Here is a 27,290-nt window from a genome sequence, read left to right as displayed (position 1 = left end):
TCCACTTCGAGCGTGGGGGCGCCCGGGGGCCGGGATCCGTGGGGCACTAGGACCCGGCGGGGCGGAGGGCCGGCCCCTGTGCTGCGTGCGCTCCCTCCCACCTCCTACTCAGGCTCAGGCTCCCGCTCCATTGTCTGGGAACTGCAGCCGCAGGCGTGCGGCCGGGCAGGCGGCAGCCAGTACCCAGCCGGCCGGGCGCCGAGCGGGCGCGGGAGATGCCGGGCGGCCCGCGACCACCTGAGCCGCCTGCCTAGTGCCCGCCTTCCGTGGGAAGGATGTGCACCGGGATGGAGGGGCGCGCGGCGGCGGTTCCCCGGGGGCCCTGGCTCTGCCTCCTGGTGGCTCTTGTCCTGGACGTCGTGAGAGGTCAGCGGGAGGGGCGGGGCGAGAGGCGGCTGGGCCCCGGCCGAGCGCAAGGGATACCCGAGAACCTGCGGGTGCTCGGACTAAACCCCAGCGGGCTCGCCCGCAGCATGCCGCGAGGGCTGGCGAGAGCTCAGCCCGGGATCCTGCCCCACTGCTTCCTTCGCCTTGCACAACCCGGCAACTCCTTCCTGACCCAGGATCAGCGGGGTCCGGGCTCTCCCCGCCCCCCACTCCCCTACCGGTTCCGCACCTTCCACGAGCCTCCCCTCCAGCTAGGGCATCTAACCCAGCTGCCCCCTGACCCGGGCGCGCCGGCTCCCTTATCTGCCCTCCACGCAGCTGCACCCCCGCGGCTCCCAGCCTCCTCTCCCCACCGTCAGCCCACCCCCGGGAACGGGAAGCAGCCTCTTTGCCTGGGACCTGCGAGATATGCAGCCGCCCTCCTCCTGCCCCAAGGAGTTCTCTGACCTTGGAGTCCCAAGAGATTGCCCCATCCGTGCCTTCCTGAGCCCTTATGGGGATCCCCATCCCTGGAGGAAGGGGCAGCGACTCCCTTGTTCCCTGGGGCGACTGCCCTTGGCGCGGGCTATGGCTGCTAGTGGATGATGCTACAGAGGAGTAGGGGATAGGGAGTCATTCTCTGCCCCACTCACCCCCACCGAGAGAGCTGAGATCTATCTGGATGCTGGGAGTCCGTGGGAGTCAAGTCTCCCAGCATCTTGTAATTATCCAGGCAATGGAGTAGGAGGAGAAAGGGAGGCCAGTGGCTGCCCCCTGGGAGCCATAGTCATTCACCTGTTACACTTGGCGGGGGGGGGGGGGGGGGGGGGGGGATCTCAGGCACATGCTCATTGATGGGCAGTGTCTTGAAGGAGGTTGAGACCATCAAGTCCCCCAGCCCAGCAATGGAGCTGAGAGGGAGCTGGCTCACGGGCTGCTTTCAGCCACCTGCTCCCCTCCCCAGGGGACCCTGCAGGAGCCCTAATAACCCCTTACACAGACAGATGAGGAAAGCCCTGTCACATCCATTATGCGGCAGCAATAACCCCTCCTCCACACTGCGCTCCACAGTTTCCAAAGCCCTCTCCTGTCTACAATGTCACTACATGCCAATTCTACAGGTGAGGATACGGAGGCTCCATGTGTTAAATGGCTGACCCAACCTTCCTCAAGGCAGAGTTAGGATGTAAATACAGGGCTCCAGGTGCCCAGGTCATTCCCTCCAGGGAGAGCTGCTCAGTTTGTGATCCAGGATGAACAAGACAAGGTCCCAGCTGATAGGCAGGAAGATAACATTCAGAGAAGGCAACCAGGGGGGACATATAATGGAGGGGATGGGTGAGAGGGCAAACAATCAAGGAGGGCTTCCTTAAGGAGGCAACATTCACTCTTGGCCCTAAAGGCAGAGGGAGAGACCCACAGTCTAGGGAGTGAACACTGTTGCAAGCAGCACAGGATGGAGAAAGAGGTGGAGGGTGGAGGCAGGGTGGTCTGGTGGTTGATGCCTGGACTCTGACTCCCAGCTCCATCACGCACCAGCTGTGGGACCCCAGACAAGGACCTTAACCTCTCAGCCTCATTTTCTACATCCATGAAGTGGGGTTAATAGTCATAGTACCTAGTTCTCAGAGTTATAACAAAAGCCAAAAGAGTTAATACATGTATGTAAAGTGTTTTAATGGTGATTTGCATATAGTTAGTGTTATAAAATTGTTAATCATTATTATTAAGGCTAACTAGTAGTCAGTTGGGTACAAACCAAGTATGGTCTTAAGTGGCCTTTTGTCCTGGTTATTGAATACAAGACTCTCTTCCAGGCTCTGGGCTCCCACCCACTCCACCTTGTTCCAACTCTTGCATTCTAGTACTCAGCTTCGATGGGCAAAAAGGGAGCAAGTTTGGGAAACTGATGTGAGGTTGCCATAGTGATGATGAAGGAGGGAGAGTGGATGCCCGACCAAGTCTGGCCGAGGACCTAAGGGCAGAGAAAGGGTCTCTACTTCTACAAAGCTCACCTGGTCACCATCTTGTACCTCATAGGCTGTGTCTAGAGAGAAATGTACCCCACAAGTGCCTTGGTGTCAGAGGCAGTTAGGTGGGGGGGGTGATGGGGGAGGAGGAGACACTGAGAAGGTTCTGCTGGAGGGAGGAAGGCAGAAGGAACGGCTCGGGACTGGTCTCTGATTCAAATCCTAGCCCTGGCGCATGCTACCTGTGTGTGATCCTCTTTGGGCCTCAGTTTCCTCATCTGTGCAATGATAAGATTCCCCTCACATCCCAGGGCTGGGACATTTTCTTCCTCCCCTTCCCACCATCACGGGGCCCCTGCCAGCTTGGGAGCTGTCACCATCTCTGCCTTCTCCCTCTTCAGTGGACTGTGAGCAGGAGCCCCAGGACCCCGTCTACCTGCCCGCAGCTCTGGCGCTCCTGGACGCCCCTGAGCACTTCCGTGTGCAGCAGGTGGGCCGCTACCCACCTGCCAACTCCTCTCTGGGCTCCCGATCTGAGACCTTTCTGCTCCTGCAGCCCTGGCCCAGGGCCCAGCCTCTTCTCCGGGCCTCCTACCCGCCCTTTGCCACTCAGCAGGTAAGGAGCGTCGCCAGCGATTTCCAGGTTGACAGGACTCAGAGCAAGGTCTGCTGTGTGCGGCTCAGGGACCGGCCCCGGCCCCCGCTGTGCTCACCCTTTTCCAGAGTGGGCAACTGAGACCCACAAAAGCTCTGTCCTGCCAGGCTGGAATTGGAAGGCTGGTACCCCATCTTCCCACATCTTACTCCTCCCTACGCCCTGCTGTCTTGAGCACCCCCAATCTCCGTGCAGGTTGTCCCTCCTCGGGTCACGGAGCCCCACCAAAGGCCAGTCCCGTGGGATGTGCGAGCTGTGTCAGTGGAAGCGGCTGTGACTCCAGCAGAACCCCACGCCCGAGTCCTCTTCCACCTCAAAGGGCAGGATTGGCCGCCAGGACCTGGCAGCCTGCCTTGTGCCCGGCTGCACGCCACACACCCCGCAGGCACTGCTCACCAAGCCTGCCGCTTCCAGGTGAGTGAGCGGGCCCCTCCTAGCCTGGCCCTGCTACTGCGCTGGCCAGAGGGTGGTCCCGGAGTAGGAAAGAGAGGGCTCCCCACATGTGCAAAGTTGGAGGGTCACGGACCACCTGACTCCATTCCTTCTCTGCTAGCATTCACGGGACCCTGTGAAGGGTTATTTAGGGCCCCTTATGAACTTCAGCCCATTGTGTATGATTTTGGGCAAGTAACTAAATCTGAGACTCAGTTTCCTCATCTGCAAAGTGTGGCATTAACAATTCCCACCGCATATGGAGTTGGAATAAAGAATAAATGAGATGAATGCAGTGCCCGGCCCAGAGCAATCCTCCAGCGAGGGTTTGTGTTATGGTCAGTATTACTTTTATAACTGCAATCCTCACTGTCCTGGAGTCTAGCTCAGGAGTCCACTGGAGAGAGGTATTTTGTGGACGCCGGGAGCCTGAGAAACTTGAGCTGTCGTCAGGGTGGTCCTGGGGCATGGTGCAGGGTGGGGGTGGGGGGGGCATTGGGATGGGCTCCCTTTGGAATGAGGCTGTTTCCAAAGGTAGAAGAGTGGCCCATCGACACATTCTGAGACCTCACCCCAGCCCTGTCCCTAGTTGGCTGTGTCACCTGGGATTCGTCTCTGGCGTGTGCTGACCCTGCCTGTCAGGAACCCTTACAGCGCTGGGTTTCCTGCCATGCCAACCACGGCCATCCTGTATTTGCAGCCATCCCTGGGCGCCTGTGTGGTGGAGCTGGAGTTCCCTGCGCACTGGTTCTCCCAGGGCACCACCACGCGGGCTGAGCTGGCCTACACACTGGAGCCTGCCGCCAAGGGCCCTGGGGGCTGTGGCCCCGGTGGGGAGGAGGACCCTGGGGAGCAGGCCCTCCCAGTGGGCAGTGTGGAGCTGCGCCCGGCGGACCCCCCACAGCACCAGGAGGTGCCCCTGGATGAGGTGGTGACCCTGCGGGTGCCCGATGTACCCGTGCGGCCCGGCCAGCTCTTCAGCGCCACGCTCCTGCTTCGCCACAACTTCACAGCCAGTGTCCTGACCCTGCGGTGAGCACCGGGCCCCAAGGGCTGGGTTGCAGGCAGGATCACCTGCAGGAAGACTGGGCAGGTACCCTCTCCTCTTGGGGTCCTGATGAACCCCCTCCGGGCCAAGCGCTATGATTGCCCTGGCAGCAGGCAAGACCCAGCAATGGGCACAGCCCTGCATTTGAAGCCACAAGTAGGAAGCTCCTCTCTCCTGGCACTTTCCCAGCACTCATTTGTCTTGTGGGGCTAACATGCCTGCTCCACAGGGCAGCTGTGAGGCTCCACAGGGCAGCTGTGAGGCTCCAGGGAGGGAAAGCAGGGAAGGGCTTCAAAACCAGAAGGGGCAGCTCTGGGGCGTAGTTAATGCTCCAGTGCCTCAGGAGGAGTATTTGCTCCGGTCTCATTCAGTTGCATGTTCTCCCGCTTGCCACGCTCACCGTGGGTCCCTCATCTCTGGACAGAGTCCGTACTTCTCCACAAGAAGGACCTCCTCTTTGTGTCCCTTTCTGCAGGAAGTTCCCCGAAAGCAGCCTCCCAACCCAATCCCAGTGACAAGGAACTTGCAAAGTGTGACTTGCCTCTTCCATATGTGGGTTTACGTGTGTCCTTTCCCTCTGTGTCTCTCTGGTGCCTGTCCTGTCTCCCTGTCTCTCATGCCCTCCTGTGCTCACTGATACACTCATTAGATCTTTCCTGGACATTAAAATACACCAGCCCTCTACCTCTGCTCTGGAGGGGCCCCCAGTGGTAGGGAAGGGAGCTGGACGGGCATGACTGGATTGTGTGCTCTTATGAAGGTACAAAGTGCTGCGGGAGCTTGGTTTAGGGGGTGGAGGAAGGGGAAATTCATCCTGCCAAGGGAAAAACTTTCTAAAGGACGTGGCATTTGAATTGCTGGAGGCTTGAAGAATAAGCAGACAAAGAAAGGAAGGGCAGGCCAGGCAGGAGGAACAGCCTGAGCAAAGGCTCAGAGGCATGAATGGTGGTGTGTAGGTGGGGAAGAACTTTGGGTGTAGCTGAAGCAAAGAGTGATGGAAAGATGTCACAGCGGGAGGTAAAACTGGACCAGATCTTAGAAGGCCTCGAATACCAGGCTTAGACTTGACCTTGTGGCCAAGAGGGGAGTCATAAGCGGTCTTGGACTGGGGGAGAGCTGTATGACGTGACCTGCATTGAGATTGGGTCCTTCCGGGTCAGCGGATGTCGACGAAGATGTTCAGACCTGAACCAAGGGAGGCTAGACGGGAGGCTGGCGCCTTCAGCCCCTGGCCTTCCCCCTCGGATCCTGTCCACAGTTTAGCACCCACCTTGACAAACTGGATCTGTGTCCTCCCCCCAGGATCAAGGTGAAGAAGGGGCTGCATGTGACGGCTGCCCGCCCAGCCCAGCCCAGCGTCTGGGCTGCCAAGCTTGACCGCTTCAAGGGTTCCAAGCATCACACCACCCTCATCACCTGCCACCGCGCTGGGTCAACAGGGCCAGACTCCAGGTGGGCAGCCCTCTCCCCTGGAGGTGAGGGCAGAGAAGGGAGGGGTGGCGGGCAAATTTATGGGGCTCCAGGCCAGAGGACTGCCACACTGCATCCATATTCCCATTGAGCAGGCACAAGAACAGACTCCTTCAAGGAAGCAACACAAAGCAGAGAGCATTCATTCATTCAGCTACTATGTATCCATCCCCAGTCACGTGCCAGGTACAGAGTGTCTGTGAGTCTTATTCCAGGTGATGCCAACCTATCCTGGCCACCCAATTACAGACCTCATAGCCACTACCCCTCCTCCCACCATCTGGTGATGGGTCCCTTTTTGGGGGCCATTAATATTCCCGAAAGCCCAGCTGTGTGCTTAACATTTTCAAACTCTTCTTATTCATGCCCTGAGCCTGGGCCAAAGCCATAGGCTTTGAAGCTCCTGTTTGAATCCTGGCTTTGAGACTTTTTGGATGAATCACCTCAGGCAAACCAGTTAACCTCGTTGCACACCCCGCCCCACTGAAGCCTCAGTTTCCTCACTTGTAAATGGGGATAATAATGTATCCCTTAGGATTTGTGAAAACGAAATATACTATCGCGTAACCAACATCCAGGCCAGATCCTGGCGTACAGCAGGTGCTAGATCAGAGGAGGCTGTGAGGGTTACTATTCAAGGGGTCGTGTGCTAGTCCTGGGGCTTGAAAGTGAGCCTTCCTACTTGACAGAAATTGAATCAGGTACTGTGTGCCACTGTGATGGCAATGGAAGGCAGAGATCTGAGTGGAGGGGGCCCAAGAAGGCAGGAGAGCCAGCAAACATTTGGTGGGGGGGGAGGGGGGTGGTTAAGTAGCTACATGGATCCTGTAGGGGACAACAGTGGGTAAGAGCTTGGGCTCTGGAGCCAGGAAGCTTGGGTTTAATCCCAGTCCTGCCATTTTTCACTGCATGACCTTGGGTGAGTTATATAACCTCTGTACCTCAGTTTCCCCATCTATAAAATGGGGGTAATCATAGAACCTCCCTCATGAATACAGGAGTGCTTGGCTGTTAGCAAGCACTCAGTTTCTCTCTCTCTCCTGGCCGACAGCCCTCTCGAACTGTCCGAGTTCCTATGGGTGGACTTTTTGGTGGACAATGGCACTAGCGGGGGTGTGGCAGTCACTCGCCCTGTCACGTGGCAGCTGGAGTACCCAGGCCAGGCCCCCGAAGCAGAGAAGGACAAAATGGTATGGGAGATCCTGGTATCAGAGCGAGATATAAGAGCCCTCGTCCCACTGGCCAAGGTAAGAGGTGCCCCATCTGCCCAGCCAGGTGGGGAGCTAAGTGAAGTGAAGAGCTTGGGGCTAAGCTGCTTCTGCCTCTCCAGGCCGAGGAGCTGGTGAACACAGCACCACTGACGGGAGTGCCGCGGCGCGTCCCCGTGCGCCTTGTCACTGTGGACAGCGGGGGGGCTTTGGTGGAGGTGACAGAGCACATTGGCTGTGAGTCAGCCAACGCACAGGTCCTGCAGGTGAGTGGCACTGGCCGATGCCATGCAAGTATGTGTGTGTGCAGTGATGCAACACAGCTTTCCTCCTCCCCATTCAGGTCCCCAGGAGGACAGCTTCTTCTTGACACCAGAAATCTCTTGGGGGCAGGGGAGCCACAGCTTTAATTTCCTTTGTTCCCAACACCTCTCTCCGGCATCACGTGGGAGCTGTCTATCCCCCACGGCCCCCAGCTTAGGCACGCTCACGTTCAGTATTGCATTGGCAGGTGTACTGCCGTGGGAGAGTTAAGAGCATGCACTCTGGGATCAAGAAGCTTCTCTCTGAAACCCTTTGTTATCAGCTAGCTGTGTGATTGTGGACAGGTCTCTTAACCTCTCTGAGCCTCAGTTCCCTAAGCTTTAAAATGGGAATATACTTCAGGGATGTTGTAAGAATTAGAAGCACCCTAAGACAGCACCCAGCAGAGAGCAGGAGCAGAAACAAGAGCAGCGACTGTTGTTATGATAATAATTACATGATGATGAAAATAATGGTAATTATTTTTGTTGCATCCTCTTCATGATCTGTGAGGTAAGAGAGGGGGCAGGGCTGGGCAACTTTCCCTGTTTTGACGTTCTAAGAGGGAAAGTTCAGAGCCTGCATTTCCGCAATCCTGGCTGCCTGAGTGGAGAACAGTGTCTTTGGCTACTTTTGGTGGCACTTTGCCCCCGTGTAACTGTTCCTCCCTGAGGGCTCAGGTGAGTAGGTCTGTCTTGCCCTTCTGCCTCTGCCTCCCTACCTGTAGCTGGCTGCCAGGTGGCTCCGGCACCCACGTCAGAGGCCAGCACTAAGGAGGCAAACTTTGGGGTTCAAACCCTTCTCAGTCGGGAGGAAGATTCTGTAGTCCGCAAATAGCCAGTTTCCTCCACTGAACTTGGAAAGGCTGCTTCCCGCAGGGAGAAGGGCCTCGGATGCATGGTGAGATCTGGATCCGAGGACATGCACTATAGTGAAGGACGGCACTGAATTTCAGCTGTGCCCCTTCTGAGCGCGCGGGGTCGGTCAGGGCTGCTCTCTCCGGTTCACACCCGGATTCCCTGGCCCAGCCCGCGCCCTGCCCTCCGCCCTCCCGCAGGTGTCCGAGGCCTGTGACGCCGTGTTTGTGTCCGGCAAGGAGATCCGGGGTGCCCGAGGCGTGCGGGTCGACTTCTGGTGGCGCCAGCTGCGGGCCTCGCTGCGGCTGACCGTGTGGGCCCCGCTGCTGCCCCTGCGCATTGAGCTCACCGACACCACCCTGGAGCAGGTCCGAGGCTGGAGGGTGCCCGGCCCGGCTGAAGGGTGAGTGGAGGCCTGGAGAAGCTGGCTGACCTTGGCGAAGCTGCCCTGGGCCCGAGAGAGGGCCTCACGTAGCCACGGGCTTGAGCTGGGGTCTGAACAATCGCCCAGCTGCTGTGGTTCCTTCCTCCGCTCCCGGCCCCTCCGCCCTCTCTCCCCCCCTTCCCCACCGCAGTTCCGTGGTTTTGTCTGATTCATCTTGTTTGTGGACTCTCTGCCCCCTCCGCTGCTCTCCCCTAGAACGTTTACCCTTGAAGGAAGGCGTTTCTGCTCACTGCTGTATCCTCAAAGCCTAAGATGGGCCCTCGCTCAGTAAATATTGAGGGGCTCCCACCAGAGCCCCAGGGTGCATGGCCTCAGGAACCTGAGCTCCCAGGCCCTCCAGACAATAAGTGCCCCTGTCTCTCCCAAGAGAGGGGGCTCTCCTCCTGCCACCACCAAGTTCCAATTAGGAGCAGGAGGAAGGTGAGGGCAGCTTGGCGGATAGGTACAGGCACCAATCAGGAATGGAGGGGCGTGGCCCAACAGGTGCAGCTGTGGGCGGAGTTTAAAGACTGGCGCCCATTGTGGGTTAGGGGGTCTCCAGCTCCTGGGGGCGGAGCCCACGCTAACCAGGTCCCTCGCCCTGGCCGCCCCTTCTCTGCAGGGCGCAGGAGCCCCAGGCGGTGGCTGCGGCAGAGGAGGCAGAGCCGCGAGCCCGGGGCTGCCGCCTGCAGTACCAGCGAGCTGGTGTGCGCTTCCTTGTCCCCTTTGCGGCCCACCCGCTGGACGGCGGCCGCCGCCTCACCCACCTGCTCGGCCCCGACTGGCTGCTGGACGTGTCCCACCTCGTGGCGCCGCACGCCCGTGTGCAGGACCCCCGCATAGCCTCGCTGGAGGATGGCCATGTCCTGGTGGGCCGGGAGCCTGGGGTCACCTCCATCGAGGTGAGCAGGCCCTCGGAGAAAGGTGTACGTGGTGCCCAGAATGATCATGGGCAGGTGTGAACGGTGTTGGGAGGGCTCGGGGTGTATCTGGGGCAGCAGGGGCCCAGTGGGATTGGGGATTGGGTGAGAATAGGGTGGCCTGTGTAATGGGGGACGTCCTCCAGATAGGAAGGGCTGGGGTTGGGTATGTAGGGGCCAGGTCCTGAAAGAGGAGGGAACTGTTCCCCACGTGTAGGCCTGGGGTCCAGGTATGTATGCGGGGTGTGGGGTTGGAGTGCAAAGGGTAAGGAAGAGCAGCTTGTGCAGAGTCTGGGAGCAGGACCTGAGCCCTCTGTGGGGCTGCTGGGGTCTCAGAGGAGAAAGGCTGTCTGTGTATGAGGACCCCCACTGCCAGCCCCTTCTCACCCTCAGGTGCGTTCCCCACTGTCTGACTCCATCCTGGGGGAGCAGGCACTGGCCGTGACGGATGACAAGGTCTCGGTGCTGGAGCTCCGGGTGCAGCCAGTGATGGGCATATCACTGGCCCTGAGCCGGGGCACTGCCCACCCCGGGGAGGTCACAGCCACGTGCTGGGCACAGTCAGCCCTTCCCGCCCCAAAGCAGGTGACAGCTGGGGATCAAGGGGAGGAGGTCAACATCTCCAGATGGGGGCTGATGACAAGGGGATGGGAGGTACTTTGACCCGTCACCTCAGGGTTTTCAGAGTAAGAACTGACTGCCCTGCAAGGTAGTGAGCTCTCTGTGGCTGGAGGTAACCAACCAGTGGCTGTCTGGAGAGTGTCAGTGGGAGGTTGATTAGATGGCTGTAACTGACAACCCTCCTGATGACTCAGACCCCGGGGCTGGGCGGCCAACAGGTGATTGACGCACATCCCCTCTCTCCCTGTTTTGTCCATCTGCCTGTGTGTGTTCTCTCTGGTCTCCCCCCTCCGTGTGGCCTGTCTCTGTGGGAGTGGTCTCTGTGTGCATGCGTGCGTGCCCTCGCGTCTCTGCCTGTGTCCGTGTGCCCCGCAGGAGGTGGCCCTCTCCCTGTGGCTGTCCTTCTCTGACCACACCCTGGCCCCTGCCGAGCTCTACAACCGCCGGGACCTAGGAGTGTCCGTCTCAGCCGAGGAGCCCAGCGCCGTCCTGCCAGCGGAGGAGCGGGGCGCGCAGCTCAGGGTGGTGGTGAGTGGCGCAGGCACGGAGGGACTGCCGCTGCATGTGTCTCTGCACCCGCCGGAGCCCTGCCGCCGGGGCCGCCACCGTGTGCCCCTGGCCTCCGGCACCAGCTGGCTCGGGCTGCCTCGTGCTCCCACTCCGGCCCCCGCCCTCCCATCTAGCCCTGCCCGGGGCTCACCAGCCACAGAGGCTAGCGTGGGAGGCGAAGGGCGGGCGGCGGGCAGTGCGGGGCACAGCGGGGGTGTGAGGGGCAAGTTCGAGCGCGCGGAAGAAGAGGCTGGGACGGAGGAGGAGGCAGAGGCGAGGGAGGAGGAGGGGGAAGAGGAGATGGTCCCCGCCCCGCAGCGGGTCACCGACCTCCAGCTCGGCATGTACGCCCTGCTGGGCGTCTTCTGTCTGGCCATCCTCATCTTCCTGGTCAACGGCGTGGTCTTCGTGCTGCGCTACCAGCGCAAGGAGCCTCCCGACAGCGCCGCGGACCCCGCCTCCCCGCAGCCCCACAACTGGGTCTGGCTGGGCACTGACCAGGAGGAACTGAGCCGCCAGCTGGACCGGCAGTCCCCCGGCCCCCCCAAGGGGGAGAGGGGCTGCCCCTGTGAGAGCGGGGGAGGGGAGGCCCCGGCCGGGGGCGCCAACAGCCCCAGCAGCTCCGCCGGCACCCTGGCCCGCAAGGACGCTGGGGGGCGGCGGAAGCGCGTGGAGTTCGTGACGTTTGCTCCAGCGCCCCCAGACCAGCTGCCGGAGGAGCCCGTGGGGGCCCCTGCCGTGCAGTCCATCCTGGTGGCAGGTGAGGAGGACATCCGCTGGGTGTGTGAGGACATGGGGCTGAAGGACCCTGAGGAGCTTCGCAGCTACATGGAGAGGATCCGGGGCAGCTCCTGACCCCTCCCCAGCCTGCCTGGCCCAGGCTTGTCGGACTGGGCAGCGTCCTGCTCATCCTCTGGTGCTTACTGACCCAAGTCCCCTGCCTGGTCCCTCACAAGGACTCCCGCCCAGGCCCCCCTGCTCTGCTCCTTGCCATGGACCATGGTCATGAGGAAAGGCTCACGCCCCTTATTTATGGGAACCATTTCATCCTAATGTTGGGTACAGAATAAAAGGAGAAGGAAACCCCAGCTGGGGCTGCTGCTGTCTTTTTTCCAGAGGAAAGAAGCGAGGGGGTGACGTGTGTGGCAGGGTGTCAGCCCCTGTCCCTGCTAGGACTGCTTTGGGAGGCTGGGCCGCGAGCTACCCGCTCATAGCGCCCGGCGATCCACATAAACAGGAGGGCCGTGGCAGCCTGAATGCCGGCCAGCAGGAAGAAGTACCAGTCCATCTGGCAGTTGTTGATGTTCCCTGGGGAAAGGGAAGGATGGCATGTGGGTCAGGCAGGGCTCCCCTGGCGCTGGCAGCTGAAGCAGTGTGTGTGGCCAGTCGGTGGGACCTGAAGACTCTGGGCAGATAGCCCTCTAGCATCTTGCTGCCTCGGGCCTAGCTACTCTTTCTGGGGCTTAAAACACAAATACCACAGGAAAAGGTGACCCCTTAGCCAGGATAGCAGAGTTCCAGAAGCAGGAGGGATCCTTGGAGGCCCACTGAGTTTGAGGCTTCCTTATTGACAGTTGGGGAAACTGAGGCCCAGGGATGGAAGGCCATGCTGTGGGTGATTGGCCAGCTTCAGCTAGAACCCTGGTCTCAGTCTGATTCTGCTATGGTCAAAGCACTTAGCAGTTGCCACCTCCTTTCCAAGCCCCCCTCCCCCGCCCCCCACCTGTGTCCCACTCCCAGGGAGGCCCACACTCACCATGGTCCTTGGGGCAGTGTAACCAGCCACCCGGCAGTGACAGTAGAGCCTCCAGGCTGGAGCCCAACAGCGAGCCCACCCCCGAGAGGAAGAAGAAGATGCCCATGATGGCACCCTGCATGGAACGCGGGGCCTCTGAGTAGGCGAACTCCAGGCCTGCAGAGAGGGAGTAAGGATGACCGACAGGGCCCAGGGCCCTGCCCACTGGGCCCCAACCCCCACCCCACCCTCTGCCAGCCTCCGCCCCGGCTTTCCCTAATGACTGACTGCACTGTGGCTGTGACGACGCCCGGGTACCACTGACCTGTCACCTCTGTCCCACTCAGCCACCCATGGACACCCCCCACACTGTCCCAAGAGCTTTGTCTCCCCTCTTCCCGCACCTCCCTGCCATCGTCACCTTCTCTGTCCCATCCTTTCTGCCCACCTTCAATATCATGACCAGATCATTTTGAGCCAACCTCAGAAGTGTCTTCTCAGTGTCAGCCCTCTGTGTTCCCTCTGTCCTGGGCCAAGCCCTAGCCCTGGTCCTTTTCTGCCAGGCCTCTGCAATGCTTCTTAACTCCTGTCTCCCATCCTCCTCCTCATAGTCGATGCCTTAAACACCTCTAATGGGGTCCCTTCCCTGCCCAAATCCCCTTGGGGCGGCGGCTGTTGGCCTCGGGAGAAACCTCAACATCCAGGCTCAACCCACAAGGGCCTGCCTGCGCCTCCAGACTTCTCCCCCACGTTCCCCACAGGGCTCAGCTCTTTGCTGATGCTGTTCCCTCTGCCTCTGAGAGCCTGGCTGCCACCCGCTGAGTTCCCCACCCCTTGCCACCTCCACCCTGCCCCAGGGCTTTCCCAACACCCTATGGTCCCTTCCACAGCACCCCACCAGGTTTATGGTTCAGGGGACTGTTCCCCCCATCAGTGAGTCCCTCCCAGCGCCCCCCCCCCCCCCCCCCCCCCCCCGTGCCTGCAGCTGAGTAAGCCCCTGCTATTGGGCTCGTCAAGGAGCCTGGCCCAGCCCGTAGCTCTCAGCTCACAGCCCAGCCCAGCCCAGGGTGGCAGACAGGCAAATGCATTATTACAGCAGTGGCCTGTGTGCTGTGATAGAGATGAAGGTGACAGGGGGGACAGGGCGGACCCATTCTGCCCCAGGGTGGGGGTGGGGGCTTGGAGAGGACCTCGTGAAGGAGATGTCATTTAGTCTCAGGACTGAAGGGGAAACGGGAGTTCATGTTCATTCTGAGGCTGAGGGAACAGCAACCACACAGAGTGTGGGACCGTGGCAGCAGAGGGACAGGTGAGAAGCGGGCATGGGAAGTGTCTTATTCACCTGCAGATCCCCAGTGCCGATCACAGCGCCTGGCACAAACCAGGGGCTAATAAATCCCCGTTGGGTACATGCAGCCCCACTGAGGAAATCCTGCCAGGATCCTGCATGCAGATGAGCTCTAGAGGCTGTGCCCGTGAGACATCTGGCAATGAGGTACCCCCAGGCGGAGCCCATCACTGGTGCAAGAGCGGGGAGGGGTCCAAGGTACCTGGGATGCTGGCAAAAATCTCACTGATCCCGATGAGCAGGTACTGCGGGATCTGCCACCAGATGGACAGTGGGGCTGCATAATACACATCCTCCCCGATGTGCTGGGACACTGTCTGGTTGTGATGGACGTATTCTAAACGCTTCATCTCCAGGAAGCCTGGTCGGGGAGAGAGAGAGGGACTCCAGCCAGGTCCACTCCAGGCAGCCTGGCCCATGGCAGAGCTTGGCCTGTGGAGGGCATTCACTAAGCAGCCAATGACCGACGGGGCAGCCAGGAAAGAAAAGAATACTGGACTGTGTGTGGGTGTCGAGATTTGGATTCTAATGCTTCCCTTTTGCCTTGCCTGCTAGGAAGCTCAGAACTAGGTTTTGCACTCAATAACAGGAACAACTCTCATTAATTGAGAGCGTGTTGTGCGCTAGGCATTTAATGTTCATTCTTGCAAATGAAGAAAGAGACATTTAGGTTAAGCAAGCAGCATGGAGGCACAGCTGATAAGTAATTGGGGTTGGATTGGAGCCCCAGCGAGGCTGATTTCAAAACATGCCCACGTTCAGTGTTATCACATGACTTTCCTGCTGCAGCACCTAGGATTACAGTCAGGTTCCTAACCTGGCTTTCGAGTTTATTTTATCTTTTTCCCCTTCACTGCTTAGGAGACAGCTGTGCTCTTGGGCAATAAAGACAGGGTGTGGAGTCAGGTGACTGGGGCTCCAACCCAGGCCCTGCCACTGACTAGCTGTGTGACCTTGGGCAAATCGCTTAACTTCTCTGAGACCCATCTGGAATAAAAACCCCAGTGTTACTGTGAGGATGAAACAGCGCATCGCTTTAATGCATTTAAGCACACGGCTTAAAAAGAACCTTATCTGGTTTTCATCCTTGCAATACAAGACTGTTTATTAATTCCTCCGGCTCTGACTTGTGATCCAGGCACGGTGCTGGGTGCTTTACAGATTCCATCTTGCTTCATCTGCACGACACTCCTGCTAGACTACATTCCACAAGGGCAGAGCCTGGGCCCTGCACTGGGTCTCTACGCCTTACTCTCTGTTTTAAAGACGAGGCTCACAGACGCTAAGTAACTTCAGGATCGTTAAGTGACTAAGTGAAAACGGCTGAGCTTTGTGCAGCAGCGTAAAAAGCTGCTTGACCTGGGCACCTTTTTTTATAAGTGGCTACAAATCCTTTTGACATGGAAGAAGGAAGAGAATAAATACCTTTTAAAAGAAAAGTTTCCATGTGCTACTAAGAGGCTGTGTGTCTTTGGAAAATTCATTCAACACATACGTTCAATGCCCTCACACATTATTCATAGCAGTGAATACAAAAGAAAAAATCCCTGCCCTCAGGGAGCTTACATCCCACTGGAAAAAACATGTTTTTTCATCTGTCAAATGTGGGGGTATTGGACTCAATGGGGAAAGCCTCCTTCAAATCACACCTTCTGGGGAGTCAGCACTGGTACCCACGGGTGGAAGGTATTCCTGGCCCAGGCCGCCCTACAGTGGAGCTAGTCTCCATCCCCAGACAAGGCCAGCCTTCCTCCCACTCCCCTCCACTCAGGCCCACACACCTGCCACAATGACGGACGCAAAACCAAAGAACATCCCCAGGGCCATCTTCTGCAGAGCCGAGGGAAGCAGCTGGCACCTGAGCAGCAAAGGGTCGAGCAAGTGGTCCTTCACCGGCACCAGGATCAGCACCACGACGACGTTGGCCAGGAGGAGCCAGGCTTCCGGGATCTGGGCAAGAGGGAGCCAGGAGAGGCAGGCTAGCAGGACCGAAGGAGCTCTGTGCTGGCCCCAGAAGGCATGCTCCTCAGCCGTGTAACTAGGGGGTGGGATGGGATCACATATGGCAAATAGGTTCCTCTAACTTCTATCCGTTGTAGTGGCTGCCTGGAACCTTAGTGGGCTCTGCCTAAAGAATGTCATGAGTGGCTGGTGTGGTTCAATTCCTAGTCAGGGCACATGCCTGGGTTGTGGGCCAGGTCCCCACTTGGGGGTGCACAAGAGGCAACCACACATAAATGTTTCTCTCCCTCTCTTTCTCCCTCTCTTCCCCACGCTCTAAAAATAAAATAAATAAAAGCTTAAAAAAAAATTAAAAAAAAAGAATGTCATGATTGATTAGTGATGTCTGCCGTGGGCCACAAAGGGAGGTAGAGTGGCTGATATGCCATTCATCTGCCAGCTCTGAAGGTCTTTGATTTTATGAGTCTCTGAAATGCCCAGAAACTGGTTTGGAAAGTCCTGGTGAAAGGCAGGGTCTCAGAGGAGAACAGAACAAGGCAGAGTTGAGGAGGGTGCACTGCTCTGAAGGCCTGGGGCAAGCCGGGCATTGAGGCCTGCTCAGAGCAGCCGTGGGTGGGAGGGAAGCTGGCCTGAATTCTTTTGAGCAGTTGAGCATCTCGGCAGGGTGGCTGGGCTGTGGCACTAGTCCGCCCACCCTCCAGGTGCCTTTCCTGGGCCCAGAGGACACCCTGCCATTGGGCGAGGGGAGTGTAGAGGCAGCTTCATTTCCACCTCTTCTAGGAGGAAGCCCCCGGCCTGGCCTGACCTGGGGGCTGAACACACCAGTTTTCTCTCACCTTGTAGCCACTGTTCTGGGCTCCCAAAGCCACGGAGCTGTTGCCAGGATAGTCTGGGAAAATGTTCGGGATGTGGAGGTGAAGCCCTTGTAGGACATACGTGGATTGCATCTGCAGAGAGAGATGGAGGTGAAGCCCCAGGCCTCTCCAGCTGCCAGGCAGGCATTCCTCAGCAGTAGTACAGGGCAGCTGGGCGGCTGTCCCCTCCCCAGCTTCAGAGGGGACAGTGACCGCCCCACCCTCCTTGTTCCTCAGAAACAGACTTGGCCAGGGAGCTCCCTTCACTCTGCTTCCAGGCCCATGAGCTGTGCAGGTGACTATTCCAGAGCTGGGCACAGCTGGTCGGACTCATGCTGTGTCTCCAGGGCCTGGTACAGAGCAGGTGTGGATAAATGCTGTTGACATGGGAAAAATAATGACATGGCTGTCCCCAGGGGAAGTGCTCATCTGACACTGAGGCCAAGCTGAGTCCCACCGGTTGACACAGCCAGGAAACGTGTAGGCACGGACCCGCTGATATGCCTTTAGACCTTGTAACAAGAGCAGACATTACTCTCCAGTTGCTGTAATGGAAGGGTATCCAGGAGAGTCCCACGGGAGGCTCTGGGGCAGGGACGGGCACTTGGGTTGCTCCAGGCAGCAACTATTTATCAACTGGAGTGGAAGGATGTCAATATTCTTTTTTTAATTGTATTTTTTCCATTACCATTTATGCCTCCCTTACCCTCTTCCACCTTCACCCACCAGGATGTCAATATTCTGACAAGCAGGAATCGGCCACAGACACACACACACACACACACACATACACCACACACACCATGTCTCTGTCCCATCATGGACACCTTCTACCTCTGTGCTACCCTCACGTAGCAGGCTGGCTACTGCCATCTCCTGCAGCTCGAAATAAGGTTCCTATGGAGAGGGCATGGGAGGTGCTGACCTTATGGTCTGAGGATTAGGGGCTGGGGTTAGGCTGCCACCCACCCTACACACATATACATGCTCACACTGACATGCAGACCCCTACCCATCCTGCCCTTGGGGAGGGCTGGGAAGCAGTGGTTCTCAAACCCGGCTGAGCATCAGCATCATCTGAGAAGCTGATCACGCTAGAGACTTCACCCAGCAATTGCCTTCCAGTGGTCTGGGGTGGGGCCTGGGAATCTTTCTTTTCTTTTTTCTATCTTTTTTATTTTGATTAAGTATATTTTATTGATTATGTTGTTACAGTAGTCCCAATTTTTTCTTCCCTTTGCTCCCCTCTGCCCAGTACCCCACTTCCCTCCAGCAATCCCACCCCAATTAGTTCATGTCCATGGGTCATGCATATAAGTTCTTTGGCTTCACCCTTTCCTATATTATTCTTAACTTCCCCCTGTCTATTTTGTACCGACCAATTATGCTTCTTAGTCCCTGCACCATTTCCCCATTTCTCCCCCTCCCCTCCCAGCTGATAGCCCTCCCAATGATCCCCACACCTATGATTCTATTCCTATTCTGGTTTCCTCAGTTGGATTTTGTTTTTATTTTTTAGATTCAGCTGTTGATAGTTGTGAGTTTGCTGTCATTTTAATAGTCATAGTTTTTATCTTTTTCTTAAATAAGTCCCTTTAACATTTCATATAATAATGGCTTGGTGATGATGAACTCCTTTAGCTTTACCTTGTCTGGGAAGCACTTTATCTGCCCTTCCATTCTAAATGATAGCTTTGCTGGATAGAGTAATCTTGACTGTAAGTCCTTTCTTTTCACCACCTTGAATACCTCTTGCCAGCCCCTTCTTGTCTACAAAGTTTCTTTTGAGAAATCAGCTGATAGTCTTATAGGCACCCCTTTGTAGGTAACTCTCTGCTTTTCTCTTGCTGCTTTTAAGATTCTCTCTTTATCTTTAACCATTGGCATTTTAATTATGATGTGTCTTGGTGTGGTCCTTTTTGGGTCTAGCTTGTTTGGGACTCTCTGTGCTTCCTGGACTTGTATGAATATTTCCTTCGCCAAATTTGGATAGTTTTCCTTCATTATTTTCTCACATAAGCTTTCAATTTCTTGCTCTTCCTCTTCTACTTCTGGCACCTCTATGATTTGGATGTTGGCACATTTAAAGTTGCCCCAGAGGTTCCTAAGCCTCTCCTCATTTTTTTCAAGTCTCATTTCCTCATTCTGTACTGGTTGACTGTTTTTTTTTTTCTTCCTTATGTTCCAAATCATTGATTTGAACCCCGGTTTCCTTCCCTTCACCATTGGTTTTGTGTGGATTTTCCTTTATTTCATTTAGCATAGCCTTCACTTCTTCCCTTATGCATTTGCCATAAACATACCTGTCAAGCCTGTGAGAGAGCATCTTTATTACCAGTGTTTTGAACTCTGCATCTGTTAGGTTGGCTATTGCTTAGTTCTCCCACTGAAACCTTGATCCATTCCCTCTTCTGGGCCATACTTCTCTGTCTCCTCATCTTGACAGGCTCCTGTGTTTGTTTGCCTCTGTGTCTTAGGTAGAGATGTCGCACCTGTTATGTTGTAAGGGGCGGAGCTTTAGGTATTCATCAGTGCAGGACAACCCATTTCACCACGTTGTGGTGCTGTATGTGGGGGAGGGATCTGAGAGGTCACAATGCCACTTGCTCAGCACTCACCCCTTTTCCAGGCTCTTCTCCCATTTCTGTATGGGACTGGGGCCACTCTAACTGTTGCCCTGGCTGTCGTTCCCAGAGTGGGTGGGTTTGCGGATGTTCTCAGAATGTGGGGGCCCTTTAAACAAGTGGTCTCTGCTGAGAGACTGGCAGTTTTTTCCCCCGCGCCAACCCCCACTGGTTTGCACAGTCAAAAGCAATGAGGCTTGATTTTCCCCGGCGCTGGGACCGTGAGCTGCGCAGTCTGGTCTGGTGCTGGGAGCGCTCCTCAAGTGTCCCTCCTGACTTTTTAAAACGTGTGACTGCACTTTCCCTTGGCCTGCCACTACCGGTGCTGCCGCTGCTGCTACCACCACACTGCGTCCTCTCCGCCCCGGCTCTGCCCATCCTCCCTGTCTGGATGAGTATTTCTTCTTTCTTTCTTTGTTTGTTGGACTTCCATGCAGCTCGATTTTCTGGAACTTCTGGTTGTCTCTAGTTTTGAGGTAGCTGTATTCCTTCTTAGTTGTGGAGGGAGATGCAGGGTGTCTGTCTAGGCCTCTATCTTGGCCAGAAGTGGAATCTTTACTTTCTAAAAACTCTGCAGGTGCTTCTGAGGCACAGCCGGGTGGGGAACCGCTGCCACTCAGTACTCAGTGCACTGAGCTTACTGCTAACTCGCTGTGGGGTCTTGGTCCCCTCGCAGACCGTCTCTGGGCCTCCGTTGCCCAATTTGGAAAACCTGAGTGCTGCAGGGCTGTCAGACCCTTTGTCTAAGCCTCTCATTTCACACACAAGGGAACTGAGGTCCAGAGAGGCAGCCTCGGGTCCCTGGGCCTCAGCCCTACATCCAGAGCTTCCTGTGCTCCACCACCCGAGGGTGTTTAACTCTGGGTGGCCTTGTGCTCGGCCCACGCCAGCTGTTCACTTTGTGGACCCCTTCCCCTTCCCATATGCCCAGGGCTTCTACAGAGAGAGATGAAACTGATAAGGGGGCTAGGGAGCCGGTCGCCCCAGACAGGAAGGGCCGCAGTGCTCACCTGAAAGTACACCATCCAGTAGGGCACCAGGGTCACCATGACAGGCAAGATCTTCACCAGCACCCGGAAGTTGGCGATGTCCTCCTGGGGGGAAGGGCCAGGCCAGGGAGACCGCTGGTCTGGCAGTAATTGGGCACCTTGAGGGTCTCTGCGGGGCAGCAGATGGAATGGCCACTATCATCACCACCACTGTGGCCACTGTTTCTACCACCACCATTCTCTCCTAATTGAATCCTAGTCCCCCCAATAGTCAGTTATCACAGCCATCATCTCCGACACCACCCCTACCTTCAGTCCGCCATTAGCGCCCCCTTCACCATTATCACCATCATCACCAGTGCCAGCGTCCTCACTATCATCGCCATTAGGAATGTGATCACGATCATAGCATCGTTTTTCCAGTGCTGTCACTGCCATCATCAATATTATCACCTCCTTTGTAGCAAAGGTGGTTGATCAAGACCCATTCCACCCTACAGCTGTGGCCCCTTGGGTGCTGAAGGAAGTTAAGACAGAGATTGTGGTGAGCAGTCTCAGGGGACTTTTTGTCCCGTGGCATCAGTTTGCCATGGGAACCAAGGAAGTCCCAGTTCATGCCTGACTCATAGAGAGAGGCCTTCACAGATTTGATCTGCCAAAATTCCCCCCTTTCTGTCTCCAAGTCCATCCTCCTTGACATGACAGCCCTCTCCCTACATGACAAAGAGGCAGAGAATGAAGGGAACATTCCTAGGAGACTGGAGAAACCAACCACTCTGCCCCTTGCCCACATCCACTCCTGGAATGTCCGCTCTTTCCTCTCGCAACCCAGACACTTTGCTGTGAGAAGCTCCGGCCACACAGCGAGGCCACATGAAAAGGAACCGAGGTGCTCATTGGCAGCCAACATCAACTGCCAGCCATGTAAGTGAGCCAGCCTGGATGTTGCTGCCCTTTTAAATCCCCAGGTGACTGCAGCCCCCAGTGACATCATGAGATGCAGAAGAACCGCCTGGCTGACCCCAGTCACCCACAGGATTGTGAGAGGTAATGGAGGGTGGTCATTTAAGCCACCAAGTTCCAGGGTGGTTTGTTAGGCGGTGATGGATCATTAAAACTGTCCCTACAGCAACGCACAAAGGAGGAGGAAAGCATGCTGCGCACCTTTTCCATCTAGACCTGACTGACAGGAGCTGTGACTGCCTCCAGGGTCTGGAGACAGGTTTGCTTAACATAAGGAGTCGATTAACTTAGGGAGGAGAGAGGTAGAAGGGAGCCATTGTGCAAATGTCATGTGCAACGCCATTCAGACCTTCCTCCCTTGTTTGCCAGTTAATGGGGGAGGAGCCAGAGTGGCTGATTTATTAGACTTTCTTATACTTAATATCAGGGGAGTGCAGAATTATTCACACTGCATCCCAACAGCCTTCGCCGGTACCTTCATCTCCATCACCGCCATCTCTGCTGCCATTGTCATCAACACTGACTTTCTCTTCACAGTAGCGACTAACGCCATCATCCCTGTCTTTATCACCACCATCGCTGTGGAGCCCGTTAACATCCTCATAGTTTCTACAGTTAGTCCATCGCCAATCCCAGCACCTTGACCCCCGTTGCCATTCTCCATCACAGTGGGCAGCTCCGGTCCCCCTGAGGTCACGTCATCCTCAAGGGCTACCAGCACACCTTTCCAACCGGGCTGTGACTTCCCGAGAGAAGCCGGCGTTTGTCCAGGCTTGGTGGCCCCCTTCACCCGGAGCGCTCTCCTTACCTGGCAGAGTGGCGGCACCACAGCCGGGGACAGCAGTTTTGGAGGGCAAGTTTCAGCATGGAGGATACTTGGCTGCCTGTGGGGGGCTTGGTGATGAAGACAGGGGTGCAGAAGAGGAAGACGAAGAAGGCCAGTCCCACACAGCCCACAGGGATGCTGTAGCCCACCAGGAAGCTGACGTTCTGTTGGATAAAGGCCACCACCAGCAGCGAGAGCACAGCGCCCACATTGATGCTCCAATAAAACCAGTTGAAGAAGCGGCGGTTGGCATGGCGGCCAAGATCCATCACCTGCCAGGCAGGGGTGAAGGTGAGGGCCAGGGAGGTGCAGGGGCGCACTGCCATGGCATCCTCTGTTCCTGCACCCCCTCTCCCACAGAGACACCTCTTGGGTCAGTGGGTGGGCATTCCGGCACTTTTCTAATCTGTGATCAAGAAATAGATGCTCAATAAATATGCGTTAAATGAATGAATAAACCCTTTTCTTGGGAGTCATTTGTTAATGATCAGGACATTTGGGCACAGCTGTTTCTTCACACCCATGACACATGTTGCCTTTTTATTGTAACCAAGCAGAGCACAGAACAGATGTATCTGATGCCACTTTGTTCATTTCTGGTTGATTTATCCCTTTGTCTCTGACTGAGCAATGTACAATTTGCATCACCTTTATAATCATAAAGACGCCAATAAAGATGTCAGGTCTGTTCCACACGATTAAATGTGATGTATGCCTATTACTGATTGAACAGTTAGAGGTCTAAGTGAGAATTCCCTCCACAGTTTTCTACTGAGGCTCATCCCTTCACCCTGCCTTGCCTCCTTCTGATATATGCCCAATCAAACACGGTGGCATAGTCAGGGAAAGCACAGGTGGTCCTGGACACAGCCCCAGGGGCAGGAGGGAAACAAAACTCAGCCCCTCCTCACCCCACCCCCCGGCAAGGGCAGAAAGGCTGAAAACCTTTATGCAGGATTTGAATCAATCTGCAACAGCCAGGCCCCAGGCCCCCTTCCGGTCTGCTGACTTGGGTCAGCTGCACTGGCGCCCCCCGCCACCCCCCCACCCCCCGAGACCCTGGTCCCAGATTCTGACTTGGGAGGGCTGGGACAGGGCCTGGGCATCTGCATTCTTTAAAACAAAGCAGTGAGGACTGGAGGTCACTTCTCTAGATGAGCGATTCTGTGCACCCTTTCAATGAGCCCCCACATATCAGACACCGTCACTCTCCTTCTCTCCAGAGATACACAGCCCCAGCAGCTGAGTTTTTGCAAGCTTTACTTTCTGTATGTAGTTGCATTGGGGAAAGAGGTATTTTCTTCCTTTGCCAATGTAAAATGATACTCCATAGAGATGCATTTAATACTACTCCCTTGCAGATTTTGAGGGCTCTTCTTGGCGATGGAGAGGGACGGGCCTGTCCGAGCTCTGAGAATCTATGCTGTAGACTTTCAAGCAGAAAATTGAATAAGTCCCATTATGAGCAGCCACTTCCATTTCTTAATTGGATGTAAATGGATATGACGATTGCAACTCTAAGGGGAAGCCCAGGCAGCCAAGTCAGGATATAAATGAGCACTTCACTGAGAATGATGGATGGTCCTTTCTGAAACCGGCAGTGGGCTAAGCATGCGGATCCCGGGGATAGCTGTCTGCCAGATGGTGCCAAGCCCTCCCCGCCACATCCCCCACCTGACTGCCCCCCTGAACTCACAGCAGCCCTCCACCGCTCTGCTGTGCCCATTCTGGGTACTACCATCTGTGGTAGCCAGAGCCGTTTTAAAGAATGCAAATCCAATCATGTCAATCCTGCCTCCAATCACTTCAGTTTTCCCCAACGGTCCTAGGGGTCAGGACCAGACAGACCCCTAAAGCAGCCTTCCAGTGTGGCCTTGTGCCGCCCAAGTACATGCCCAGTAAATGGGAGAATGCACAGGAGCTGCTGTCTGTCTTGATGCCACCAAAGGCTCTGCCCAGTAGCCTGGAGTCCTGGAGACCAGTTCTGCCACCAGGAGGGAGGAGGCACTGGATGGCAGAGGCCCTCTGGAGGTCAATGAGGTTGCGGGTACATGTTAAGGATGCCTGGGATGCCAGTGAAAGGGCAGAGGTAAGGAAGATGAGAGATTCCTGCTGGCAGAGAGTGGGGTCTCCTGGTCTGAAGGAAGGTCCACAGTGGCTCAGATGTGGACAGGGCTGCTCTGGGGGCACCAAGTCCCCCGTCATCAAAGGAATCCATGCAGGCTCATGAGCGACTCCTTGGCAAGGACACTGGAAACTGTGTCAGGTGCTGGACTGTGGATTCCAGCTGGATGCAGGGATTCCTTAAAAACAAGTCCCTTTATGATTGCAAAATGTGCAACTAAAGAGCATTTGTAAAACAGGGACAATTAGGGAAAAGGTACAGTTAGTTCAGTGACATGATTATGCATAGTACAGTCACAATTTTCTTTGCCAGGTTGTCCCTTTAGTTGACCCTGCGTCTTTTCACCTGGCTTTGATCATGTTCTGTATGCAGCTCTGCGTCTGCTTTGGCTCATTAACACCGCGCACGGTTGTCTTAATCATATCACAGATTATTTTAAAATATTGTCTAACATCCCACTGTAGAGCTATTGAAATATAGCCATGTTGTTGGGCACTTATTCATTTAACAAATAATTATTGAATGTCTCCTATGTGTCATGCTCTGTCCAAAGGGTCCAGTGAAAGGCTCAGAGGGTAAGATATTTGCCCCAGTGCCCCTGGCTGGTGAGTGACAGAGCTGGGATCTGAACAAGCCAGCCTGACTCGACCTCTGGCACAGCTGGTAGGCAGAGGCTTGCTCCTGCCCTAGCCCGAGGGCCCCTATAGCACATGCAGGTGCGGCTCATGATGAGGCCTGAAGTCCAGCTACCCTTACCTGGCTCCCTGACTCGCTCTCTATGTGACCTTGGGCAGGGTGATTAAGTCCAGTTATGTCCTCATCTGTAAAATGGACATAATAATGCTGTCTACGCCCTGGGAAATTAAGAGAATTCAATGAGCAGAAATACTGAAAGTGGCACAGAGTGGAAGACGGACCACTAGGGTTCAATTACTACCGCTATCATCCTACGGTTGTTCGAGTGAGCACCCCCTGCTCCTTCAAGTAAGGAAACTAGGCCCAGAGGGGGAAGTGGTTTGCTGGAGGTCACGCTGGGAGCCAGCGCCTCCTGATTCCTGGGTCACCGCCCACGGCCCTCGCCTCCCCTCCGCACTCCCGGGGCCTCCCGATGGGGCGGCCCTGCGGCCACTCACCTGGTCGGCCCCGAAGGAGGTGAGGTTGCTCCTGACGGAGCTGGCGGCCAGGGCGAGCAGCAGCAGGCCCACGTAGAGGGTGGGCGCGCAGTAGGGGGGGTGCCAGGGGCGCGGGCAGCCAGGCGACGGGCAGGCGGGTGACAGCGGCGACTCGGCCAACTCGCCGCAGAGGGAGCGGCGGCCGTCGGGGACGGCGGTGGCGGGCAGCAGGCTGGAGGCGACCAGGTAGAGCAGCAGGCTGAGCGCGATGGCGCGGAAGCGGCCCAGGTACACGTCGGCCAGCCAGCCGCCGACGGGCGCCAGCAGGTAGGAGGCGCCCAGGAAGACGAGCGCGGCGCGCGCCGCCTGCTCCCCGGCCCACTGGAGGTTCGCGCTGTTCAGGTAGAGCACGAGGTTGCCCGCGATGCCGAAGAAGGCGGCGCGCTCCAGCATCTGCACCAGCAGCACCGCGGCCGCCGCCGCCCGCCGCCACCGTCGGGGGCCCCGAGGCCTGCGCGCCAGCAGCGGCCGGCGCTCCCCGGGCCCGTCGGGCTGCCCCGGGGCGCGCGGCCCGGGCATCCTGCCCCCTCCCGAGCCTCTGCGCCTTCGCTGCGGCGCTCCTCTTCTCCTCCCTCCCAACGGGCCGCCCGCCTTACCCGCCTTTCTCCCCCCTGGGGCTCACTCCGCGCCCCCCCCCCTTGCCCCCTCCGCTTCCCTGTCCCCTCTCCCTGTCTGTCTCTCTCCCCTGGGTCCCTCTGCGGCTGCCCGGGTTCCCCCTCCCCTCCTTAACTCTCAACTCTCTCCTCTCCCCTCCTCCCACCCGCAACTCTTCCTCCTGCGCCCCCCCGGACTCTTCCTCCTCTTCCTCGGGTCCTCACCAGCCCCCCTTCCCCCCTTCACTTCTCCGCCCCTCCCCTTCCTTTGTACTCGGTCTCCCCGCTTGGTCGCCCTTTCGTAACTCTCGTCCCCTCCCCTGGGACCCCTGGCCGTGCTCTGAGGAGGGCGCCCCCTCCCGCCGGGGCCCCCTCACTGCCTCCTCCGCTGCCTCTCTGTCCCCCGGCCGCCCACCCGCCCGCCCCTCCAGGGCCCGTCTGGGGCTCCCTCCTGGCTCAGCGGTTGTCCTGCCCTCCGCTGCTTGAGAAACCCCGGGAGTCCCTTGCTTCCCCTTTCACTGCTTCTGTGGCCCGGCTGTGTCACATGGTGCCGTGGGGTGTTTAGGAGAAATGAAAGCCTGGGTCACAGGTCGCTGCCCGCCCAGCTTTCTAAAAAGCTCCCTTCTCCCCGGCCCACTCCGCCACCCCCACCCCCACCCCCACCGCCCGCCCTGGAACCTGGAGGGAAATTTTCCATCTTTCACTTTCATTTCTCCTCTCCCAGTCCCCATCCAAAGCTAAAATGATAGATTTGGGAAGGCCAAAGGTCGTTTGGTCCCACCCACGCATTCTGCGGACCAGAAATTGGGGCCCGGTGGAGCCGGGACGAAGGCAGGCAGTGTGGCTGACAGGTTCGTGGTAACTGAACCACTGCCCCGGCCCCCGAGGGACAGGGGACCGATGCTGTCAAAATGCAGTGCAGATTGTGCAAATGCCACCGTGAGGAAGGAAGGAAGCATCATCAAGAAGCATGTGACATCATACAGCGCCCCACAACTGAGTCATGATTGAGAAGGACGGGGACCTCAGACTAAATCAAAGTCAGGCCTCAGCACTCCCCTCCTCTGAGCCGTGCAGTGCCCTTGGGTTAGGAACCAGCGCCCCCCTCAGACCTAAAAGCCCAGCAAGACCTGTCCGATGCCATCCTCCAACCTCCCGGCAGCCCCAGGTCCACTCAAGTTCAGTCACGCTGACCTTTTTCCTGTTCCCCTCAGTGCTGAGCTCCTTTCTGCCTCAGGGCCTTTGCCTCTGCCAGAACTGCTCTCCCTCCAGGTCT

General features: G+C 57.0%; 2 protein-coding genes across 2 annotated transcripts; one reads left to right on the top strand and one right to left on the bottom strand.

Annotated features, from left to right (window-relative positions):
• Positions 1-118: 118 nt before the first annotated feature.
• On the top strand, positions 119-11,911 carry TMEM132A (transmembrane protein 132A). Its single transcript, XM_090260779.1, has 11 exons — positions 119-366; positions 2,738-2,952; positions 3,187-3,405; positions 4,124-4,455; positions 5,774-5,923; positions 6,993-7,188; positions 7,272-7,415; positions 8,510-8,712; positions 9,356-9,635; positions 10,047-10,238; positions 10,650-11,911. Exons 1-11 carry the CDS (start codon positions 276-278, stop codon positions 11,676-11,678), a joined length of 3,051 nt encoding a protein of 1,016 aa, XP_090116905.1. The 5' UTR covers positions 119-275; the 3' UTR covers positions 11,679-11,911.
• On the bottom strand, positions 11,827-25,955 carry SLC15A3 (solute carrier family 15 member 3). Its single transcript, XM_090260791.1, has 8 exons — positions 25,383-25,955; positions 22,107-22,396; positions 20,357-20,504; positions 16,705-16,815; positions 15,688-15,856; positions 14,109-14,267; positions 12,580-12,735; positions 11,827-12,131 (listed from the first exon to the last, which is right to left on the bottom strand). Exons 1-8 carry the CDS (start codon positions 25,938-25,940, stop codon positions 11,977-11,979), a joined length of 1,746 nt encoding a protein of 581 aa, XP_090116917.1. The 5' UTR covers positions 25,941-25,955; the 3' UTR covers positions 11,827-11,976.
• Positions 25,956-27,290: the final 1,335 nt, after the last annotated feature.

The sequence above is a fragment of the Furipterus horrens genome, unplaced genomic scaffold (assembly GCF_987537825.1).
Source record: "Furipterus horrens unplaced genomic scaffold, mFurHor1.1.pri manual_scaffold_2, whole genome shotgun sequence".
Classification (NCBI taxonomy): Eukaryota; Metazoa; Chordata; class Mammalia; order Chiroptera; family Furipteridae; genus Furipterus; species Furipterus horrens.
The sequence above is the reverse complement of the archived record's forward strand: the minus strand, read 5'-3'. Positions and strand labels throughout refer to the sequence as shown.